This window comes from Pelodiscus sinensis, chromosome 3, assembly GCF_052426305.1.
Source record: "Pelodiscus sinensis isolate ZL-2025 chromosome 3, ASM5242630v1, whole genome shotgun sequence".
Classification (NCBI taxonomy): domain Eukaryota; kingdom Metazoa; phylum Chordata; order Testudines; family Trionychidae; genus Pelodiscus; species Pelodiscus sinensis.
The window spans coordinates 57,179,203-57,202,328 of record NC_143054.1 but is presented as its reverse complement, the minus strand read 5'-3'; the positions used below and the strand labels follow the sequence as shown (position 1 = coordinate 57,202,328).

Here is a 23,126-nt window from a genome sequence, read left to right as displayed (position 1 = left end):
ATGTTCAATGCATGGTACCTGAGACTGGCCTTTTGGTCTCTCTTTAGCAGAGATTCCCAGCTGTGCCAAGCTGCATGGTAGTTTTGTAACATGTCAAGCTGGAGACTAGGATATGCCAGGCAAACTCAGTTTGATATGTGACCGCATTAAAGTTTCAGAATGAGTCTCTATAAATAAAAATATATTGCATTATCCCACAGCTTTAATTAACTTTTAGTAGCCTGGTTGTTAGTAATTACAGAACTTAACCTGCATCAGCTTTATTCTAAGTTGCTTTAAAACTTTAAAAATATACAAAGATCTAAATGTTGTACACATAAAATGGTCTCATTTGTAATTTCTTTTAGGAATCAAAGCTGCAGATGCAAAAGAACTGAAACTAATGGCATCTCAGCCATCCTTGAAGCATGTTTTTAATGTGGCAAATTTTGATGGAATAGTGGATGTACAGAATGAAATAATTTCACAAGTGTGCTCAGGTGTTGATGAACAGCTGGGTGAATTGGTTAGTGGAGAAGAAGGTGAGATTTTTACAAAAGCTTATTTTTAACTAGAATATACCTAATATGTGTTTTTAATGTGATGGTTTCTGCTTATTTTGATATTTTCAGCTATTTTATAATCTGCCATTAGTATATGGAAGACATGTTTTTGTATCCAGTTGTATAGATTTAAACAGCAGAGGATTAGAACTCATATTGTTGAATAGACTTGATATATCCTACAGAAATCCATTACTGCAAATTGTTATGTTGCCCCTACACTTATCAGAACCTGAGAACATAACATTTTAGACCAAGTGCTCCACCTTGCTGGAAAAAAATGTGTTGAAGGGGGAAATTCACGTGAAAAGACCCACATGTGGAGGGCATACCCTTATTGTTTCAGGCAGGGAAGGGCAGCTTGGGTTAGGACAAGATGTGATTTGGAAAGGATTGGTTTGGCAGTCTGAACACTGCTAAAATCAAATAGGTCTCAAAATATAACCTTGCACTTTCTGTACCTTTGCAAGATTCCAAAATCTTCTCTTTCTAGACAATGGCAGTGTGGACTGTTCCATTTGTTTGGTTTCCTGCAGGGGCCTTTACTCATTCAAACCTTTTGATATGTTTCCAGGAAATAGATAGGTAAAGTTTTATTGCAGGTTTGAATGACAGAGCTCCCTTTGTAACGTCTACTCAATTTTGAGGAGATCACATAGAGCATAGCTTTCGTTGCTGATCTTCTGCTTCATTTGGAGCCCCCCCATGATTCTGCTGAATTTATTTACATCAACGTTATTTTAATTTTTTGAAATAAATAGAGAAAATTTGAGCAAATGCAATTGAATCTGTCATAAAGTCAGTCACAAAAAATTAGTTTTGGAAAAAAATCTGTTTTTATAATTGATTTTGATATTTTGGGGTTTGTTTTTAATTTTTCAGTTGTGGAGCCTCCTTCAAATCTAGTGGCCACCCAAATCTCATCAAAATCTGTTAGAGTCACTTGGGATCCATCTGCTAGCCCAATAACTGGCTACAGGGTGCAACTCTTTCCAATGATATCAGGTGCCAAACAGCATGTGCTGATGGTTGGCCCCCAAACTACTGCTTTAAATGTAAGAGATCTTTCTCCAGAAACAGAGTACCAGATTAATGTGTATGCAATGAAAGGAATGACAGCCAGTGAGCCCGTTACAATAATGGAAAAAACACAGCCAATTAAAGTTCAAGTGGGTAAGTTATCAATATGATTCTGATATTGTAGCTCTTTTTTATATCGATATCTCTAAATGTCTCTCTTAATAAAAGACCTTCAGTTACTGGAAGACATAGTTTTAGTAAATGGAATTAGTTAAGCTAATGATCATTGTTGAGTGTTGATAAGTGATGAATCAATTGATTAGAAATGCAGCTTCAATAGAAGTGCCATGACTATTGGCTTTTATTCTGGTGATTCTTTCTCTTTACAGAATGCTCCCGTGGTGTGGATGTAAAAGCTGATATTGTGCTTTTAGTGGATGGCTCCTACAGCATTGGTATCGCCAATTTTGTTAAAGTAAGAGCCTTTTTGGAAGTGTTAGTTAAAAGCTTTGAGATTTCACCTCAAAAAGTACAAATAAGTCTTGTCCAGTACAGCAGGGATCCCTATACGGAGTTTTATTTGAACAGATACAACAAAATTGAAGATATAATTCAGGCTATTAACACCTTCCCCTACAGAGGTGGATCTACAAACACAGGCAAAGCGATGACCTATGTGAGGGAGAAAGTATTTGTTACCAGCAGAGGATCAAGACCAAATGTACCAAGGGTCATGATTCTTATTACTGATGGAAAATCATCAGATGCCTTTAAAGAACCAGCCATAAAATTGAGGGAATCAGATGTAGAGATATTTGCAGTTGGTGTTAAGGATGCAGTACGTACAGAACTGGAAGCAATTGCTTCACCGCCTGCAGAAACCCATGTGTACACAGTAGAAGATTTTGATGCTTTCCAAAGAATTACCTTTGAACTTACACAGTCTGTCTGCCTACGAATTGAGCAGGAGCTGGATGCTATAAGGAAGAAATGTAAGTAATTATCAATACTTAAAGAAACAATGAAAAAGCAATGAAAATAGTCTGAGCCAAATTTGATTCTCAGTTACATTTATGTAACCCCTTTGTTGTCAATGAAAATGTCCAGGTATAAATAAGGGCACAATCTGCTCATCTGTTTTTAGCTAACATGATATACTCAAAACATAAAATAACTCCAAATAATTAGCTAAGTGGACTTGATTCTTCTCTTCTTTACACCTTTTAGCTTTCAGGGAACAGTGCTGATTTTAATAATTTAGGACCTGATTGATCATTTTAATCATAATGAAAAACACTTGGAAAAACAATTATTTTACAAATGTAAAAGAAGAAATTAGGAAATACATTCCCAACTCCCAAGTGTTTAAAAGGACAGTAAGTGAGAGAGCCAGATTTACAATGATGTAAATCTAGAATGACTTCATTGGAATGATTTTGCTTTTACACAATAGTTTTAGAGGTTAAAATATGTTCTCGGGAAATAAAATTACTTATCATTGTAAATTCTTCTGTAGTTGTATTTAAAAGAGTTTAGAAAGTTACCATCTTAACAAATTTCAGATTAAGAGTGAGAAATCATTCATGATGTTAACCTGGCTTTCAGTATTAAAAAATGCAGAGGAATTTTTCATCTGCTGCTACATCCTTTGCTTTACATTTTTGTATTTAAAAGGGTCACTGAAATTGGAGAAGCCCAACATCTGAAAACGCTAGCCTCTTTAAAAATAAACCTTTGTTTCAGAATACCTTTGAGATAATGAAACTTATGTTTTGGGGCTCAATCACTTTTAACAACCCCATGGTAGACTAGTCAAGCCAGCCAAAACTAGCTGAGGACTTCAGATTTATATTTGTGCCTGAGATAATCTCTACTATCCTTCTGGCTCCCTTCTTGTAAGAGTGTTGAAATAGTGTCAGGCCTGGTCTATTCTAAACCAGGTAGATCAGCTTCAGATATGCCATCCACCTACGCAAAATGCATAGCTGGATTCGATTTACCTTAAGCCAAGCTGCCGCAGTGTCTATGCTGTGGGAGGCCAATGGGAGAACATACTCTTGTCAGCTTCCCTTACTCCTCACAGAATGAGGAGTACAGGACACCGGCGGTGACTGCCCTCAGCATCCAGTTTGGGGGTCTCCACTAGATTTGTTAAATCGAACCCTAGAAGATTGATCTCTGGAGGGGTCTATTTCCATATTGTAGACATGCCCTTAATTTCATTTGTGTTCTAGTGATCCAGTAAAACAAGGGTGCTCTGTTTTCCCAAGGGTATTACCACTTGTGATACATGAGAAAGAAAGAACCCAGCTTAATTCTGAGATTCCTCCTTAAATTTGCAGTTACAAATTACAGCTTTTTCATTGAAACTAACACATTTGAGGTGGAAAACACTGAGCTGATGTTTCTGCTCATTGTTGTATGGTTTAAGACAACTCAAAGATTATCACAGAATTTTATGTATCAATGAGTGAGAATTACAAACAAGCATATCAAGAAAATATTTATTGACTCAAAGAAATTATCTGATTGCAGGAAATATTTTTGAGAGATTTTAAAGGGGGTTTTAAGTGTTTTATTGTACTGTGTGGCTTTCTTTTTTAAACAGCTTATTTACCTGCCCGTGATTTGTCTTTTTCGGAGAAAACGTCTGACAGTTTCAAAGTGAATTGGTCTCCAGCTTCATCTCAGGTGTTGTCCTATCTTATTAAATATAAAGTAGCTGCTGGTGGAGAAGAATTCCTTGTTTCAGTACCAGCTTCAAGTACTAGCTCAGATCTCACCCATTTACTCCCTGAAACTACTTATGCAGTCAGTGTGATTGCAGAGTATGAAGATGGCGAGGGTCCTTCCTTGGATGGGGAAGAAACAACTTTAGAAGGTAACCGTCCTATTATGCTCAGCCAGAATCATGTTCTATACTCAAGTAGCAATCTGCTTTATTAAGATAAACTTGTATATGTGGAATACCAAGCTAATGCTGAGAGATGGCACTGGTAAGTGAGATGAGAATGGGCATTACTGTCTCCCAGTGCGTTGACTAAAGCTCTAAAATTCCAATAAAGGACAGCTATTGAATGGTTGCTGGGTACTGTGTTTTCTCTGAGGTTCAGAGGCCATTTTTCCAGTAGAGCATGATGGTATCAATGAATTAAATAACAAATAAAGCATAATGTAAATATATACTAGTTAAAGCTCTGATCCAGCAAATTTATTGCCACTAATCACGTGTTTAAAGTTAAGCATATGCTTAAGTAGTTTCCTGCATCTATGTCTTTTAACTTGTGTTTAGAGAAACAAAAGTGCTATATGGACAAAATGAAGAAATCTGTTCCCCAGACAGGGACTCCTTAAGAGCAGGACTTAATGGGCCTGATGTTATGGATATTAGACTGCTATGGAGTTTTCTCTCAGTACTGTCTGCAAGATCAGGCCTATTTTAAGGGGTGACATGACAATTAATATAATTTTTGTATCCCTATAATTAGTCAATTCAGTCTAATCTAGCTGGGATTTTAAGATGCACTCATCTCTTTCCTTTATTTTTAGTTCATGATATAAACTCTGACCTTATAATCCAAAAGATTCTAAGGTGAACGACATGAAAAAGAAATAACATGAAAAGTCATGCTGTTAATGAGTTTTCCTCAGTATTAATTACAATTTATGTTTGTTTATAAAATGGCTTGGATTGAGGGAACAATCCAATATGGACAATTTTGGCCCAGAATCTCAAATGTGTTTAGATATCTAACCTACTTTGAAATGAATAGGAATTGAGGATTTGGATTTTCATCCTTTATGTATTTGTGTACATAATCTCATCATGTCTGCACAGGTCATAATGTTTTAGCCACATGTAACTCTCTCCCTTAGAAAACCATCTGCTTCAAATGTTAGTTTTTGTTTTATTTTTCTTAAGTTTACTGGATACTGTGTTTTTATGAATCATAAAATGTAGGGCTGAACTGTGAAGAACTCAGGAAGCATAAGTAATTTCAGATATGTCAGAAATGCACTCCATATTGTGACAGATAGTGCATTTTAAAATGTTCACCAATTTGAACTGATAAGATCTTTCCATTTTTGAGAAGCCACTAATGCCATGTAAATGCCAGTAGTTCTGTATGCTGAGTTGCTAGCAGCTTGGGTTGAAAAGCTGGTTTCTTGATAACTGATTTTGGCAATAGAAGTGTAAATCCTATGCTGTATTTATGGTCAGTGAAAAATAAGTTGCTTTTTAAAAGAAAGTGTTTTTTATGGTTCAACTTTTAAACAGATCTTTAACTGAATAACATAGAACAGAATTTCTGATACATTGATGTTCAAATTATCTTTGTCAAGGAAGTTTATCTTGATGTGGTTAGTGAACACTCAAGTGAAAGTTTTGTCCTTAAATTAATATGAATAAACTCTCATTGACTGTTGGGCAACACATGATATAATTTGGCTCAAGGAATATGGCAAAGGATTAAATTATGCCCTGTTCCATCTGTCCAATCTAGCTGAATGGTCTCAGCTGAAGCCATATTTTTTGTCAAGGACAAGACGAGGTTAAAAAGCAGGCCTTATTTTTTCTTATCTTCCAAGATAACATACAATTTTCTGTTTTGAGAGGAGCAGCCTAATTAATAAATATTGTAAGTAGTCAACAAATGAAAAATTCATATAATTTATGAGAATTTAGTTTATAGAGCACCAATATTGTCAATATTTTTTCTGATTATGACATTAGATGGCTTTTCAAAATCTAGTGTGCACATATGTATAGTCAAGTGCATTTGATGCTTATTGTCTTAAGGGGGTGGCATAGAAGTAAATACCTACAAACAATGAAATGTGTGCAAAAAATCTTTATTAGGCAACCTGTTGTTTTAAGAAACTGCTCCACAGTATACCCAAATGTGCTCAGTAGTGTTCTACGCTACCTTTAGTAGACGTCTACCCTGTTATCCAGCTACTTTGGCAGATCTGAGTGGCTCCATAAAGCAGCCAACATTGTAGTTTAAGATGTAGCTCTGGTTTTATATTTTCAAAAGCAACTCATAATTGTAGGTGCCTGACATGAGAAGACCGTAAGAATGGCACAATGTGTCAGACCAATGGTCCATCTATACCAGTATCCTGTCTTTTGGACAGTGCCAGATGCTTTGGAGGGAATGAACAGAACAAGGCAATTTCCTTGTTGGCCAGTCCCCTTTTGGCAGTCAGAGGCGGATAAGCATTTAAAGTATCCTGATTTTCAGAAAGTGCGGTGCATCAATTCTCTGGAACACCAGGCCTTTGTAAGGTGTTGCAGATTGGTTATCCAAAATTAGAAGCATAGAAAAATAGCTAGTCACCTTTTGGAAATGTGGCCCTGGTCTTGGTAAGTGGGATGAACTGATGTGGTTGGTTCTCTGAAGAAACTGGCTGTTTGAAGGCAAATGTTTGCAAATTATATTTGTGTTTGTTTACAGTTACAGGGGCTCCTCGAAACTTAATGATATCAGATGAAACTACTGATAGTTTTAAGGTTGGCTGGACGCCAGCTCCTGGAAATGTTCTTAGGTATAGAATTGCATACAGGCCAGTAACTGGAAGAGAGAGAAAACAAGTAACTGTCCGAGCAAATGAAAGATCAACTACACTACTGAACTTGACTCCTGATACAAGATATGAAGTTTACGTTATTCCTGAATATCAGTCTGGGCCTGGAAATTCATTGAATGGATATGCAAAAACTGAAGAAGGTGTGTAATAAATAACAGGCTTGTAATGTGGCTTTGGGAGAAGGCTGTGCACATTGATATAATGTTTTTTTCTGATATGAGTAGCTTGGATGGTGCATTTCTCTTGTTACAGCAGGATGAAAGAGGCATTTCAGAATCATGCAAGTGTAACTGACCTATGATATAACAGTATCTCAAATGCTAATAAAAAACCTTTGAATTTTGCCTTTTATGTTCATTCTTGAATCTGTAACTCTTAGGGTATGTCTAGACTACATAGCTCCGTCAACAGAGCCATGTAAACTAGTTTACCCGGCATAGGCAAAGAAGCGAGGATTTAAATAATCACCACTTCATTAAAATAAACATGGCTACTGCGCTGTGCTGACGATCAGCTGATCCGGCACAGCGCAGTAGTCTAGACGCGGCTCGGTCGGCTGGGGAAGCCTTTGCCGACTGATCACTTATGCCTCGTGAAACGAGGCTCACAGGATTGGTCGGCAAAGGCTTCCCCAGCCGACCGATCCGCATTTAGACTACAGCGCTGTGCCTGATCAGCTGATCGTCGGCAAGCACGGCAGCCATGTTTATTTTAATGAAGTGGGGATTATTTAAATCCCCGCTTCTTTGCCTATGCCTGGTAAACTAGTTTACATGGCTCAGTCTACGGAGCCACGTAGTCTAGACATACCCTTAAATGTGTCAAAGTGCCATGGGCAAAATGCCCATGTATATATAAGGCAAAGAAAATAAGACTTCTGAATTATCTGTTACAAAAACCTTTCAATTTGAAAGGTTTAAACTCTAAGTATGTATAATCTTAAAAGTTGATCATGTAGTCACAGGGTACATGACACATCTTTTATCTGCTGTCAGTAAGTTGCTTATTTAGGGGCTAATCCAGCATCTCTTAAAATTGGTGATAGTCTTTACATTGAATACAAGAACTGATGGATTGGGCCTTGATTGTTTATGCAACATTACAATTTTACAGAAATAAAGATCAAATTTTGATTGCTAAATGGAAACTAGTTATGACTGGTTAATTGTTATGGTATGCCTCTATATTGTAAGAGTTGCAAATTTTGTATTTTTTCAGTTGTAGGTTTGCTGTCAATTGAAGCTCCAAAAGGGCAGGTTCAATGTAAAATTTTAATTTCAGGCACAATTTGAAGTTTATTCTTAACACGAAGCAAAGAGCTAATGAGCTAAAGAGCCAGACTATCATTAGCTGAGTCCCCTGTGCTTAGACACAATAGCACATATGATCGATAACGTCAAATGATGATGCTACAGAGTCAAGGTGGTTCCTTTATAAAATATAGTGCCACAAAATAAGTAATTATAAATTCTCCAGGGCACAGATTGTGTTTTACTCTCTGATGGTATACCATTTTATACAATAAATCTCCTGATTCTGACTAGAATGTCTACTTAATAAAGATGATGAGAACAACTGCAGTTGAACAAAATCAGACCATTTTATGCTTACCCTATGTTATGGAAGTCAGTATTTTTGAGAAGTACTTAAAGTGTCACATAGTGGTGTTGAATTTTCCCAGAGGGAATAATGATTCATAAAAATTAAGTATGGGATCATGGCAATTTCAAAAACACTTAAAATATCAAAAAGCACTAATTTGTCTTAGGGAATAAAGTTGTATTTAAAAAATTCCTTTCAAGTCTTAGATCAGCCCTCTGGGCTGAATCTTCAAATTTGCTGAGCAGTCTGGAACTGATCCAGCAAATCACTTAAGAATATATGCTACAATCTCTTATAATGTCTTAAAGGAAAGAAAGAAATCTGGCTTGATTCATGATATGTTTTTAATATCTTTTAACATGTAAAAGTCCGAGGAAGTCCAAGAAATTTGAGAGTTTCTGATGCTACAACATCTACAATGAAGTTATTGTGGAGTGCAGCACCTGGCAAAGTACAGCGGTACCTTATAACATATACTCCAGTGGCAGGTGAAACCAAGGAGGTTACCATAAGGGGTGATACTACCACCACAGTACTGAGAGATTTACAGCCAGGCACCCGATATGATCTATCTGTAACTGCCTTGTATGCATCTGGAGCAGGGGATGCCCTTCCTGGGCAAGGAGACACACTTGAAGGTAATTGTTTATAGATTGTATATAATCATTCATCTGTTTGATTCCATTTTAAATTGCGGTTTTTGACATTTCTACAGAAGTAAAACTATGAATAAAAATATGTTTTAAGAACCTCCCTCCTCCCTTGTTTAGCAATCCTTGTGAATCAAGTATAGTTGCTGTCCCTCTAGTCAGAGCACAAAGGCTTAGGGATGTAAGTGACTAATTGACTAGCAAAAGCTTATCGGATAGTCAACACATTAGTCGACTAGTCGCTTCCTCCCCTTGCTGCCTCTATCAGAAAGAGGCAGAAGGGAGGGAGAAGAGGAAGAGGTACTGGGGGGAGCCAGCTTAAAAGCTCTGTGGGCGGGGCAGGGGTGCAATGGTGGTGTTCCACCTTTGAAATGTACAAGAGTCTCTGCTGGGGCTCTTGTACATGTCAAAGCAGAAGCACCGCATGGAGCCCGGGATCAGCGAGGGACTCAGAGATTCCCCTGCTGGCCCCGGGTTCCATGTGGCATTTCAGTCTTTGAGATGCACAAGAGTCCCTGCTGGGGGTCTTGTACATTTCGAAGGTGGAATGCTGCGTGGCTCTTCCGCATTTGAAATGTAGCAACAGCTTACGGGCTCTTCCCACATTTCAAAGTGGAAGCACTCTTATTGACTAATCGAATAGTCGATGGAAATTCCATCGACTGTTCGATGGGCAGAAAGCAGTGGGGAGTGTTCACTGGACAATGGATCCCACTGTTGTTCCTGGAAAAGTGTGTTGCACTGGTGGTATAACCTTTTGCTCCTAGGAGCATTGAACTAAGTCACCCTCACTGATTTGTGCATTTGGGGTTGTGCTCCTCTAAACCAACTTAAATATGGGACTCTGCCTCACAGGGTGCAGCTGGTTGTGAACTCAGGAATAGTTTGGTGACAGATTGTTTTTATTATCTTTCTGTTAAAAAGTCTTGTCTGACTGAAAACGTGAGCCAGACTTTAACCTGTGTTGAAACTGTGGTTGGAAATGACATTTACTCTAAATGTAATACATTCAGGGACCCCCGTTGCACATAAAATGAGTTACATATAGCCTATGGATAGGTGGAATGGAATACAGCTGTTTGTGTCTAGTAAAAACAAGAGCCTGAGAACGAATGATAACAGAGAAATAAGCAGGAGCCTGAGGTTTCCTTATATTGGTAGTTGGAGGCTGTTTTTCTGACTTGGTGTGGAGAACTTCCCAGCCTAGAAGTTGCTGCTTGTTGTCTGAACATTCTCATTGTCATCGCTAGGCTATGAGAGGAAGCGTGACTATGTTCTTTGCTGGTCAGGGTATATCTTGTAGCCATTAGGAGATAAAATAACAAAAAATGAATGTAGTTCACATCCATAAAATAAACTGAAAGGAAATAGTTACTCTCACCCTTAAATATGTTAAGGGCTTGCTTCTCATTTACACTTGGTCCCTTTTACTGTGTGATAGCAGTATGAAGTGCTCTTAAGATAGACAAAAATAGGGCCCTGAAACAAGGCACTTCCCAGGAATGCTGTAAAATAAAATTCCAAATAGTGAGAGGAGTAGGGGAAAACACATCAGATGCCAAATTTATAAGCTACATAGTCACTTGAAAGTCAATGTTTAATCTCAGAAGTAACAGGGGCCTAAAGGGTTCAGATGATTGTTGTGTTTGTGTATCACTTAGCTACTAAGGACCCCAATTATGAGTCAGGTCTTTGTGCACTGCTGCAATGTAAATGGATATGAATAAGAAGAATATGAAAAAAACCTGGTTTTAGTTTAGAATTTAAGAATTTCAAATTGATGACACAGGCCTTATCTCAGGGGTGATCTTACAATAAAAACCCCCACCCCCATGTTAAGATCACTGTTTTGCCAGTTCAGGAACAAAAGGAAGGGATAAATGTGACTAATGTAGTATGTCTCATTACTCAGCTCCAGAGCCTTTGAAAGATGATAGTGACTGAGTAAAACCTGTAATAATGAAGTCGTCTTGTAGTAAATGCAACTATCAGTAAATTAAATGCCCCTTTATTTATCTCAGAGTCTCAAATAAGGGAAAGCCAAACCAAAAGTAAGAATACTATATTGTGACATGAAAGCTATGAGGGTATGTCTACACTGGCAGATATAAAGTGCTGCTAGTTGTAGTGCTGCTCTCAGAGTGCTGCAGGGAAACTGCTGTTGTGTGTCCACACTGTGCTTCTCGTGATGGTGGAGCATCTCTGCACTATCAGCTCTTACAACTGCACAGAAAGCAGTTCATTGTGATAGCTTTCCCACTGTGCGACTGGCTTCAGTGTGTTTTGGGAAGGGTTTGCAATGCTGCATGGGACAGACAATGTCACAGGATGCAGGTTTCCCAATCCCATTGCTCCATAGTCACCCTACTACATTGACAGCTGCTTTTCAACTGATGTCTGGAAGGAGGGGGAAGAGTGTGACAGGGAGTGTGTGTGGGGAAAGACAGTGTGTTTTGGGGATGTCAGTATCCCGTCTTGTAAGTTCAGACAGCAGCAGAAAACCTGTCCTGAGGAAAGGGGAGGAGGAAGCCGTGACATCAGCCTTCCCTTCCCCTGCCTCTGTTCAACAGCACAAGCATTCTACCTGAATGGTTTATTCTGTGTCCCAGATCAGAGCAGCACAGCATGAAGGCTTGTCCAAAATGAAGCTCTGAAAGGAGATATGCTCATGCCTACTAGGCAGCCAGCCAAGTTCAAAGCCAATGAGCAGAGCAGTGACTTCAGGGATTATGAGCCATTTCCAGAGGCCAGTCACAACACAGCAAACTACTGATGTGTCCACACAGGTTCCCGAGTGTTGTGGCCACTGGAAGAAAAGTCTGCCTCTCTCATTGAGGTGGTTTACCCAGAATGCTACAGCTATAGAGATAGTGTGCACTAGTGGTACATCTACACCATGCAGTTATTTCGGGATACTGGAGGTATCCCAAAATAGCTACCCCACATCTTTATAAGCTGACCATTTTTTCAAAATATTTTTTGAAATAACGGGCATGCATGCTCTTTCAGCATCCCAGTAACCCTCGTTCCACAAGACTCAAGGGATGTCTTGAAATAGCCTATTTTGAAATTCAATCCAAATAAGATATGTAATATTTCAAGTTTAGGGTGCTGTGCAGATGCACCCTCAGGGTCTTGCCAGCGTGGACACTATAGTATTTACAATGCTGGGAGTTGATTTACTGCACCGTAATTTGCCAGTGTAGTCAAGGCCTGAGATTGAAATTAATGTTCAGCTTCCTAGAATAGTCAGCTAGATTGGAAAATCCTTTTGGAGTGTAATCAGGAAATACATTAAAAGTTTTGCAGATTAAATTTTAGTCAGGGAAACTGGTAGCAAAGCAGCTATTATTATGAAATGTACAGTAAAAAAACATAAATGTAGGTGTCATTTTCATAATATGGAGGACCTTTGTGGAAATCTGCATGTATTCATAAGAATGCGTGGTTGAATAAATCTTCAGGGAACATCCTTATTGCATTTCTGTGAATGGAATATCTACAGTTATCTAGAGTAACAATGAATTTTTCATACAAGTCAGTCTCAAAGTAGGCCAGGACACTTTGACAGAACCTTTTGATCTTTCAACACATTGCATAATTTATGGTATGAAAGGAATCCAAAAACCTAGAAGAATTGACATCAGGCATCTATTTACTGTCTGGTACTGTATTTTATTTAAAATAATAAATTTGAGGATAATTAGACAAAATCTATGAAGATAAAAAGATAAGAATAAGAGGATAACAGATCTAGAAACAAATGAAAATACCTTTTGTAGCTGAGAATAGAAGTACTCTTAAAATTGTCACATTGCCTGTGTTAGGTAGCAGTAGAAGTATAATATAAGTCACATCAGCTTCTGAAATGAAGTGAAAATTTAACTAGCAGAATACTTGGATGTCTTCCCTATTTCCTTGGTACTGAAATTGCACATACATTAACTCCTGGAGAAAACAGTGCCTCCCCAACCGCTCACTCCCTAACCATCAACATATAAAAGCATGTATTTAAGGTAGTTTCTATGTGGGTAGTTTCAATGTTTGAAATAGTGTTTCACAGTGGTTTTTCTCCTAATCAATTACAAGAAATAAAATAGTTTGTTTGAGCAGTGAAGAATGAGAAATAATATTAATAAAAAAGAAGGCAACTGAGTAAAGGGAAAGCTAATGAAACAGCTGTGAATAAAATAATCTGAAAACGTATCTCTACTATTGTTTAGTCATGGTGGAAGAAAACAAAAGGAAAAATCAAAATTCTCCTGTGACTCCATAGACTTATGTCTGTATTGAAATAAAAAACCCACAGCTGGTCTGGGTCAACTTGTACTTGCAGGTCTCAAGCTGTGAGGCTAAATATTGTCAACCCCTCATAGGATCCCACAGTTTTGGCTACAAAGCAATTTTACAGCCTTGTAGCCTCAGACCTGTGAATCTGAGCCAGCTGAAGGTGTTTGTGATGTAAGACAATGCCTTCTTTTTCTTGAGGTTTCTTCAAATCATATTGTTGCATTTCCTAATCCTCCTTCCTTGTTATTTCAAATGCATCCTTTTGCTCCCCGCTGTCAAATATAATTGTTCTACAGTGTGTTCAACTTTTGTCCTGTATAGAAGCCTCTGTAAGGAAAAGAAACCCCAAAATGCAGTTGCTGCGCTAGTTGTAGTGCTTGTTTACAATTTGGGATATCTTTGGCTACGTCTACACTGCATCCCTCTTGCGCAAAAGCCTATGCAAATGAAGTGCGGATTAGCATATTGCTGTGCTTAATTAGGGCCCGTTTTTGCGCAAGAGCCATTCTTCCTGAAAAAATGAGGAAGAACTGCTCTTGTGCATAGGGGTGTTTTGTGCAAAACAGAGCTGTGTAGATGGCTCCTTTTTGCGCAAAAACCTCCTGTGCAAAAACGGCCCCTGATTAATTATGCAAATGAAGCATGGCGACATGCTAATCCGCGCTTCATTTGCATAGGCTTTTGCACAAAGAAATGCAGTGTAGACGTAGCCTTTGTGTTTTTCCTTGCCTTCTGTTTGTTTCCCAGAATTGTTCTGCAGTTGCCACATCTTTTCTCCTCCTAAAAGAGCTCGGGTGCAGAGTTTTCCAAAGAATTTCAGATAATCTTAACTATAACATGTTTGCATTAGCTTTCTGATCCAGCTCAAGAATAAACACATTCCAGAGGCCCTGGGTTTTATAAACTCTTCAAAGACAGTAGAGAAGGAAGAATTTAGCACATGAGAAATTAGAAATTGTGGACCATGTTCCATATCATGGAGTTTATTCCATGTTAGGGGCTTGTGTTTCTACCTTATTGTTTTGTTTGAGCTTGGGGTGGAGAGGTTGTTTTCCCCCCACCAAGTAATATCTAGGGTTTTTGTGTCCTGTATAAACTGCAGCCTATTGACATGTTTCAGTGATTTGTTGGATCAGTTCCAGAGTGTTCAGCAAATTCCAGCACTGAATCCTGGTCATTGTAGTAGAAAGTGAGAACTTCGAGTCCACGGGTTATATCCTAATGGACATGTGTATCCATGGGGGATAGAAAAAGGAGCATGTTATCACAATACCAAAAAGCTGCCAAAAGCTGTATCATATTATGGATGTTCATTAGTGATTTATTTACATTAATTATTATGTTATGGTAATTTTAAAAATACCATGTAAATATTGAAAAGCACTAATTGCCTTATGTAGTAACTTCTTGTTTAGTTGTATTTAAAAACTTTATTTTAGGTCTTAGATCAATCCTCTGGACTGAATCATGGAATTTGTTGAGAAGTCTGGAACTGATCCAGCAAATCACTTAAGCACATATGCTGCTCTCTCTTATAATGGCTTAAAGGAAAGAAAATAATCAGGCTTGTTTCATGATATGCTTTCAATGTCTTTTAACATGTAAAGTCCGAGGAAGTTCAAGAAATTTAAGAGTTTCTGATGCTACAACATCTACAATGAAGTTATCTTGGAGTGCAGCACCTGGCAAAGTGCAACGCTATCGTATAACATATACTCCCGTGGCTGGAGGTGAAACCCAGGAGGTGACCACCAGGGATGATACTACCACTACAGTGCTGAGAGATTTACAACCAGGCACCCAATATGATCTATCTGTGACTGCTTTATATGCCTCTGGGCCAGGGGATGCCCTTCCTGGGCAAGGAGAAACACTTGAAGGTAATTGTTTATAGACCGTGTATAATTATTCACTTATATGGTTCCATTTTAGGTGTTTTAAATTACATAATGTTCCTGAAGTGTCTACAGATGTAAACATATAAATCAGGCCTATGTGCATTTTTGGAATGTAGGGGTACGTCTACACTTGCACCCTAGTTCGAACTAGGGATGCAAATGTAGGCAACTGAAATTGCTAATGAAGCAGCGATTTAAATATCCTGCGCTTCATTAGCATAATCATGCCCGCCCGCTATTCCGATCGCCAGCTGATTCGAACCAGGAAGTGTGCTCTGGGCCGCGTTAGTTCGAATCAGACCCCTTGGTTTGGTTACTCAAAGGAGTAACGTTAGTTCGAACCAAGGGGTCTGATTTGAACTAACGTGGCCCAGAGCGCACTTCCTGGTTCGAATCAGCTGGTGATTGGAATAGCGCATGGGCCAGATTATGCTAATAAATCCCCGCTTCATTAGCAATTTTGGTTGGCTACATTTGCATCCCTAGTTCGAACTAGGGTGCAAGTGTAGATGTACCCTTAGTGAATAAGGGATAAAAGGTATATGAAACAAATCTGGTTGTGGTTTAGAATTAAGAATTTCAAGTTGATTAATAGGTCTTATCTCATAGGTGGTTTTATGTTAAAGCATTAAGACCAGATATTAAGGTCACTGTTTCACCTGTGACTAAAAGCAAAGGAGTAAATGTGACTAATGTAATAAATCTCATAACTCTGCCTTACATCTTTTGAAAGATGACAGCAGCAGACTGAAACCTGTAATAATGAAGTCTTTGTGTAATAAATGAGAATATCAGTAGGTGAAATGACCTTTTATTTAGCTCAGTTTCTCAAATAAAATAGTCATACCAAAAGTAACAATACTATATTGTGACTTGAAAGCTGTGAGATGCAAATTAAAGTACAATTCTTGAAATAAGCAGCTAGATTGGAAAATCCTTTCAGAGTGCTATCAGTAAATGTGTGTACCAAAACTTTGAACTGAAATACATTAAACTAGTTTTGCAGACTAAATATTCAGAAAACTGGACTGCAAAGCAGCTATTATTATTGGACGTAAAGTAAAAAACATATAAATATAGGTGTCATTTGCATAACAATGGAGGACTAATGAGGTAACCTGGATGTATTCATAAGAATGTGTAGTTGAACAAATCTGGGAACACCCTTATTGCAGTTCTATAATGGGCATATCTGCAGTTGAACTTTTCATACAAATACGTCTCAAAATAGGCCTGAACACTTTGGCCAAAACTTTTTGGTCTTTCTACAAAATTGCATAATTCATGGTAGGAAAGGAATAAAAAAATGTATAAGGATTGTTCACTGCATGGTACTGTAGTTTATTTAAAATCGTAAATTAGAAATTTGAGGATAAATAGACAAAATTAATGTAGGTAAAAAGAAAAGAATAAGAGGATAACAGATCTGGAGACAAATGAAAATATGTTTTTTAGTTAAGATATTAGAAGTGCATTTAAAGTGATGTTGCCCATAAACTGAAGATGAAAATGGCAGGATATAGCTGAAGTCACATCAGCTTCTGAAACAAAAGTGGAAATTTAACTAATAGAATACTTGGGTGTCTTGTTTATCTGCTTGGTACTAAAATTAGCACAGACATTAACTTCTGGAGAAATCATTGCCTCTCTGAGACCTTTCCCCTCTGCTATCAGTAAAAGTATTTTCTACCTGGGTTTAATATTTTTAATAGTGTTTCACATTTGTTTTCCCCCAATCAAGAAATAAAATGATTAGTTTGAGGAGTGAAGAATGAGAAATAATAATAATAATAATAATAATAAAAAAAAAAAACAATTGAGAACAAGAAAAGCTAATGAAATGAGAGTGGATAAAAGAATCTGAATATGCATTGTCTGCTATTGTTTAGTCATGGTGGAAGAAAACAAAAGGAAACATCAAAACTCTCCAGTGATGCTATGGAATTCTAATGAATAGGCAATAAGGCCCTTTGGATATGTCTACACTGATATAAAAGACCCACTGCTGGCCTGGGTCAACTTACTTGTGCTGGGAGGTTTTGAACTGCGGGGTTGAACATTGTTAGCTTCTCAAGAGATCTCAGTTTGAATTCCAGCCCCAGTTTAAATGTTTGCAAAACAGTTTTATAGTCCTTCAACCTGAGCGCCGAAAGCCTGAGACAGCTGTTCCTGGGCAGCTGTAAGTGTTCAAATGCTGTGTAGAAATAGGGACTTTGTGCAACACCTTTTTCTAGAGGTCTCTCTGCAGTATATTGTTGCATTTACTAATCCTTCTTCCGGTTCTTTCAATTGTCTACTTTTCCTCCCCATTGCAAGCCATAATTATTCTCCAGTGTGTTCAGTCTTGTGGGACAGGTTTGTCCTTTTCTGGAGAGTACCTCTGAACCTCACCCCCAAACATTCAGTTTCTGTGCTACTTTGTAGTCCTTGTTTACCATTTGGGCCCTCTTCCTGTTTTCTCTTGTTTTCCCATTTATCTTACCCAGGCCTTGATCTGCACCTGCCTCATCTTCCTTCCTCCCGAAAGATCTCAGGTGCAAAGTTTTCCAAAGAACTCCAGATAATTTCAGATATAAAATGTTTGCATTAGCTTTCTGATCCAGCACAAGGATGAACACTTTGCAGAGGCCCACTGTTTTATACAGTGTACAAATACACTAGAAAAGGAAGAATTTACCACTGTACTGGACTTGGGTTTTGTTCTTATTCTTTTGTTTGGGGATGGGGTTGGGAGGTGGCTTTCATCACTTCATGGAATAAACAGGCTTGTTTTGTGCCCCCATTCATACTGCAGCCCATTGATATGCTGGATCAGTTTCAGAGGGCTTAGCAAGTTCCAGCATTGACTCCTGAGTCATTGTAGTAGAAAGTGAAAAGATGGAGTCCATAAGCTACATTCTAACAGATGTGTGTGCCCATGGGGGACGGGAAAGGGAGCATGTTATCACAATGCTACCAAAAGCTGTACTATATTATGGATGTTCAATAGTGACTAATCTAAATTAAGTATTGTATCATGGTAATTTCAAAAATATTTTAAAACATGAAAAAGGACACATTTACCTTATGTAATAACTTCTTATGTAGTTGTATTTAAAAACTTCCTTTCAGGTCTTTGATCAATCCTCTGAGCTGAGTCATGGAATTTGTTGAACAGTCTGGAACTGTTCTAGCAAATCACTTAAGCGCATATGCTGCTCTCTCTTATAATGGTCTTAAAGGAAAAAGAAATCCAGCTTGTTTCATGATATGCTTTCAATGTCTTTTAACATGTAAAAGTCCGAGGAAGTCCAAGAAATTTGAGAGTTTCTGATGCTACAACATCTACAATGAAGTTATCTTGGAGTGCAGCACCTGGCAAAGTGCAACGCTATCGTATAACATATACTCCCGTGGCTGGAGGTGAAACCCAGGAAGTGACCATAAGGGGTGATATCACCACTACAGTGCTGAGAGATTTAGAACAAGGCACCCAATATGATCTATCCGTGACTGCCTTGTATGCATCTGGAGCAGGGGATGCCCTTCCTGGGCAAGGAGAAACACTTGAAGGTAATTGTTTATAGACTGCATATAAATCATCTGGAAAATCCTTTCAGAGTGCTATCAGAAAATATATGTATCCAAGCTTTGTACTGAAATACATGTGAAGGTAATTGTATATAGATAGTATATACTCATTCGTTTATTTGGTTCCATTTTAGGTGCTTTAAATTGATACATGTTCCTGAAATTTCTACAGAAGTAAAATATGAGTCAGGGCTATGTGCACTACTGGAATGTGAACGAATAAACATAAGAAGAATACAAAAAAAAAATCTGATTGTGGTTTAGTATTTCAAATTGATAAATGGGTCTTATCTCAGAGGTGGCTCTATCTAAAAGCCCAAATGTTAAGATCATTGTTTTGCCAGTTCAGCAACAAAAGGAAAGGGATAAATGTGACTATTGTAATAAATCTTATTACTCATCTCCAAATCATTAGAAAGATGACAACAAACAGAGTAAAACCAGCATTAATGAAGAATAAAACAGAATAAAACAGAAACTAAGAGACACATTCTTATTGTAAATGTGAATATCAGTAAATGAAATTTTCCTTTATTTTCTCAGTTATCTTCTCAAATGAAAAGAAAGCTAAACCAAATGTAACAATATTCTATTTTTACATGAAAGCTATGATATTCAAAGTGAACTTCAGCTTCCTAGAATAGTCAGCTACATTGGAACATCTTTTCAGAGTGTAATCAGGAAACCTCTGTACCAAAGCTTTGTATTGAAATACATTAAATTAGTCTGGAAGATTAAATTTTAGTTAGGGAAACTGACAACAAGGAAGCTGCTATTGTGAATTCATATAAATGAATGTGTCATTTGCATAATGGTGGAAGCTCCATTTGGTAATATGGATCTATTGATAAGAATGTGCGGTAGTACAAAAGTTAATTGAATTACCCATATTGCATTTCTATAAGTAGTATATCTATGGTTTTCTAGACTTTAAAAATGAACTTTCACACAAGTAAATCTCAAACTAGGCCAGGACACATTAGCCAGAACCTTTTGATCTTTCAACAAATTGCATAGTTCATGGTGTGAAAGCAATAAAAAAATGTATGAGGATCAACATCAGGTACCTTATTAACCGTATGGTGCTATATTTTTTTTAAAATGTTGAACTAGAAATTTGAGGTAAATAGACAAAATGTATGCAGGTAAAATGAAAAGAATAAGAAGATAATAGTTCTGAAGACAAATGAAAATACGTTTTGTAGCTAAGACTAGAAGTACATTTCAAATTAAGTCATGTTGTCCATGAATTCAAGATAAAATGGCAAGATGTAGCTGAAGTATTACATAAGTCACATCTGCTTGTGAAAAAAAGTGAAATATTAACTAGCAACATACTTGGATGTCTTGCAAATCTGCTTCGTGCTAAAAATGGCACAAGCATTAACTCCCGGAGAAATCAGTGCCTCCCTGAGGCCTCTACCTCTGCCATCAATAAATAAGGACTTTTCTATCTGGGTTTAATGCTTGAAATAGGTTTCAAATTTGTTTTTTTTCCTGGATCAATATCAAGAAAAATAAATGCTTAATTCAAGAAGGGAAGATTGAAAAATAATATGACAAATACATGAAGTAATTGAAAAAAGTAAAGTTAATGAAGCAAGAGTGGATAAAAGAATTTGAATTGTATCTCATTCTATTTTATCTTGTGAAAGGAAAAAAAAATAAAAGAAAAAATCAAAACTCTCCAGTAGGTTCATCTTCAATGGAATAAAAGACATATTGTTGACCTGGGTCAAGATACTTGGGCTTGCTGGCTTTGAGCCTGTGGGACTAAAAATTCCTGCCCTATCATGTGATCTCAGAGTTTGAGCTCCAGCCTGAGCTCAAATGTTTGCAAAGCAGTTTTACAGCCCTTCAGCCTAAGCCTCCTGCTCCCTCCAAACCTGAGTCAGCTGGTCAAGGGCAGCCACAGGTTTCGATTCCTGTGTGGAAATAGTGACTTGAGGCAATATCTTCTTTTTGTAAAGGTCTCTATGAAGTATATTGTTGCATTTATTAATCCCAATTCCCTGTTCTTTCAAATCCATCCTTTTCCTCCCCACTGCAAGACATAATTGTTCTCCAGTGTGTTCAGCCTTGTGGGACAAGTGTGTTCTTTCCTGGAGTCTCCTTCAGAAAAAAATCCCAAAACATTCAGTTGCTGTGCTAAATTGAAGTCCTTTTGGGATCTCTTCGGCTACGTCTACACTGGCCCCTTTTCCGGAAGGGGTATGTAAATTTCACTAGTCGTCGTAGGGAAATCCGCGGGGGATTTAAATATCCCCCGCGGCATTTAAATAAAAATGTCCGCCGCTTTTTTCCGGCTTTTAAAAAAGCCGGAAAAGAGTGTCTAGACTGGCCCCGATCCTCCGGAAAAAGTGCCCTTTTCCGGAGGGTCTTATTTGAAGGGTCCTTTGAAGTAGGAATAAGAACCTCCGGAAAAGGGCGCTTTTTCCGGAGGATCGGGGCCAGTCTAGACGCTCTTTTCCGGCTTTTTTAAAAGCCGGAAAAAAGCGGCGGACATTTTTATTTAAATGCCGCGGGGGATATTTAAATCCCCCGCGGATTTCCCTACGACGACTAGTGAAATTTACATGCCCCTTCCGGAAAAGGGGCCAGTGTAGACGTAGCCTTCCTGTTTTCTCTTGCCTTCCCTTTTATCTTTCTCAGGACTTAGTTTGTACCTGCCTCATCTTTTTTCTTCAGGTGCAAAGTTTTCCATAGAACTCCAGGTAATCTCAGTTATAAAATGTTTTCTGATCCAGCCCAAGGAGGAACACTTTACAGAGGCCCAGTGTTTTATAAACTGTTCAAAGACTAGGGAAAGAAGAATTTAGCACACGAGAAATTAGAAATGGAAGGCTATATTCTATGCTGTGGAATTTATTTCTGTGAAGGGGACATGGGTTTCTTTCTTACTGTTTCGTTGGGGTGGGAAAATGGCTTTCTTCACCCCCTGGAATAAGTAGAGGTTTTTTTGTGCCCCAGTCATAGAGATCTGAGGAGGTTCACAGTAGTCCAGCAGCAGTTTTTAGAGCACAGGTCTTCAGCGTCTTTTAGCCATTGGCTGTCTCCATCTGTTGATGAGGAGCACTAGTCAGAGGAAATTTTGTGAAGGATAAAACTGCTTAAATCTGCATTATCTCTTTACTGGATAGCTGTAGGCTCCTGAGGGGGGCATGCTTTAGAAGATGCTTCCTATTTACCCTCTCTCTAAAACATATGGGCCTGTCACCACAAAGCTCGGGTTGGAGAGCACTGGTAGGGCTCCGGGGGGTGAGTCATGCATCTTTCCCCAGGATCTGATCACTTTGGCTTCCCTTCAACTCAGAGAGGTGGATGATAGAAGGTTTCTTTTACCAGCAGCTAGAGTTGTACTCAATTTTCAATGTGACAGAGCTGAGACTGTGAAAAAAAAAAGAAAATTAAACTATCCACAGAAGTCAGCTAGTGAAACAGGACTTGTGGCAGGGGAAGCACCTACGCAGGGTGTTTTTCATGTAGCACTAACACTATTCCTCATTATTTGTGGTGATTATAACAGGATGAGGCTCTTCCTTGCCTATCTTCCTCTGCGTATGCAGACCACACTTGGGCTCATTGCTTGTAAACTCAACATGCAGCTTATTTACAGTGTTTCTTCAGCACCTGATCCAGCACCTGATCCCTCAACCCTTTAGACCACGGGTAGGAGTGGTTGGAGATCTTGCCCTTAGAAATCTTCCTTGGGACTGACGCTGAAAGTTTTCCTCTTTCTGTTTTTTTCTCTACTTTTGACATGTCTTCTGGTGCCTTTTCTGTGTTCTGTGCTCATGTGTTAATTAGCTGTGTAGCTCTTTTCAGCCCATTCCCAATCAAGTTATCTCCTATGCAATTAGTGGGAGTTGCGCTGACCAGAAAGCTAGTTCAGCTGCTGTTCCCCAGTTCCCTGTCCCAGTGATACTTCACAAATTACAAGTTGATGTAGGGATGAGACTTAA

The 23,126-nt window shown here is 38.2% G+C and overlaps 1 protein-coding gene across 1 annotated transcript in view; it reads left to right on the top strand.

Moving 5' to 3' along the window:
* Window positions 1–23,126, top strand: part of COL12A1 (collagen type XII alpha 1 chain) — a 154,305-nt gene that overhangs the window by 23,786 nt on the left and 107,393 nt on the right. The window contains 8 exon segments of the mRNA XM_089777144.1: window positions 348–521; window positions 1,425–1,715; window positions 1,952–2,554; window positions 4,171–4,443; window positions 7,022–7,294; window positions 9,125–9,394; window positions 15,304–15,576; window positions 18,874–19,146. Coding sequence (XP_089633270.1) covers window positions 348–521; window positions 1,425–1,715; window positions 1,952–2,554; window positions 4,171–4,443; window positions 7,022–7,294; window positions 9,125–9,394; window positions 15,304–15,576; window positions 18,874–19,146 — 2,430 coding nt within the window.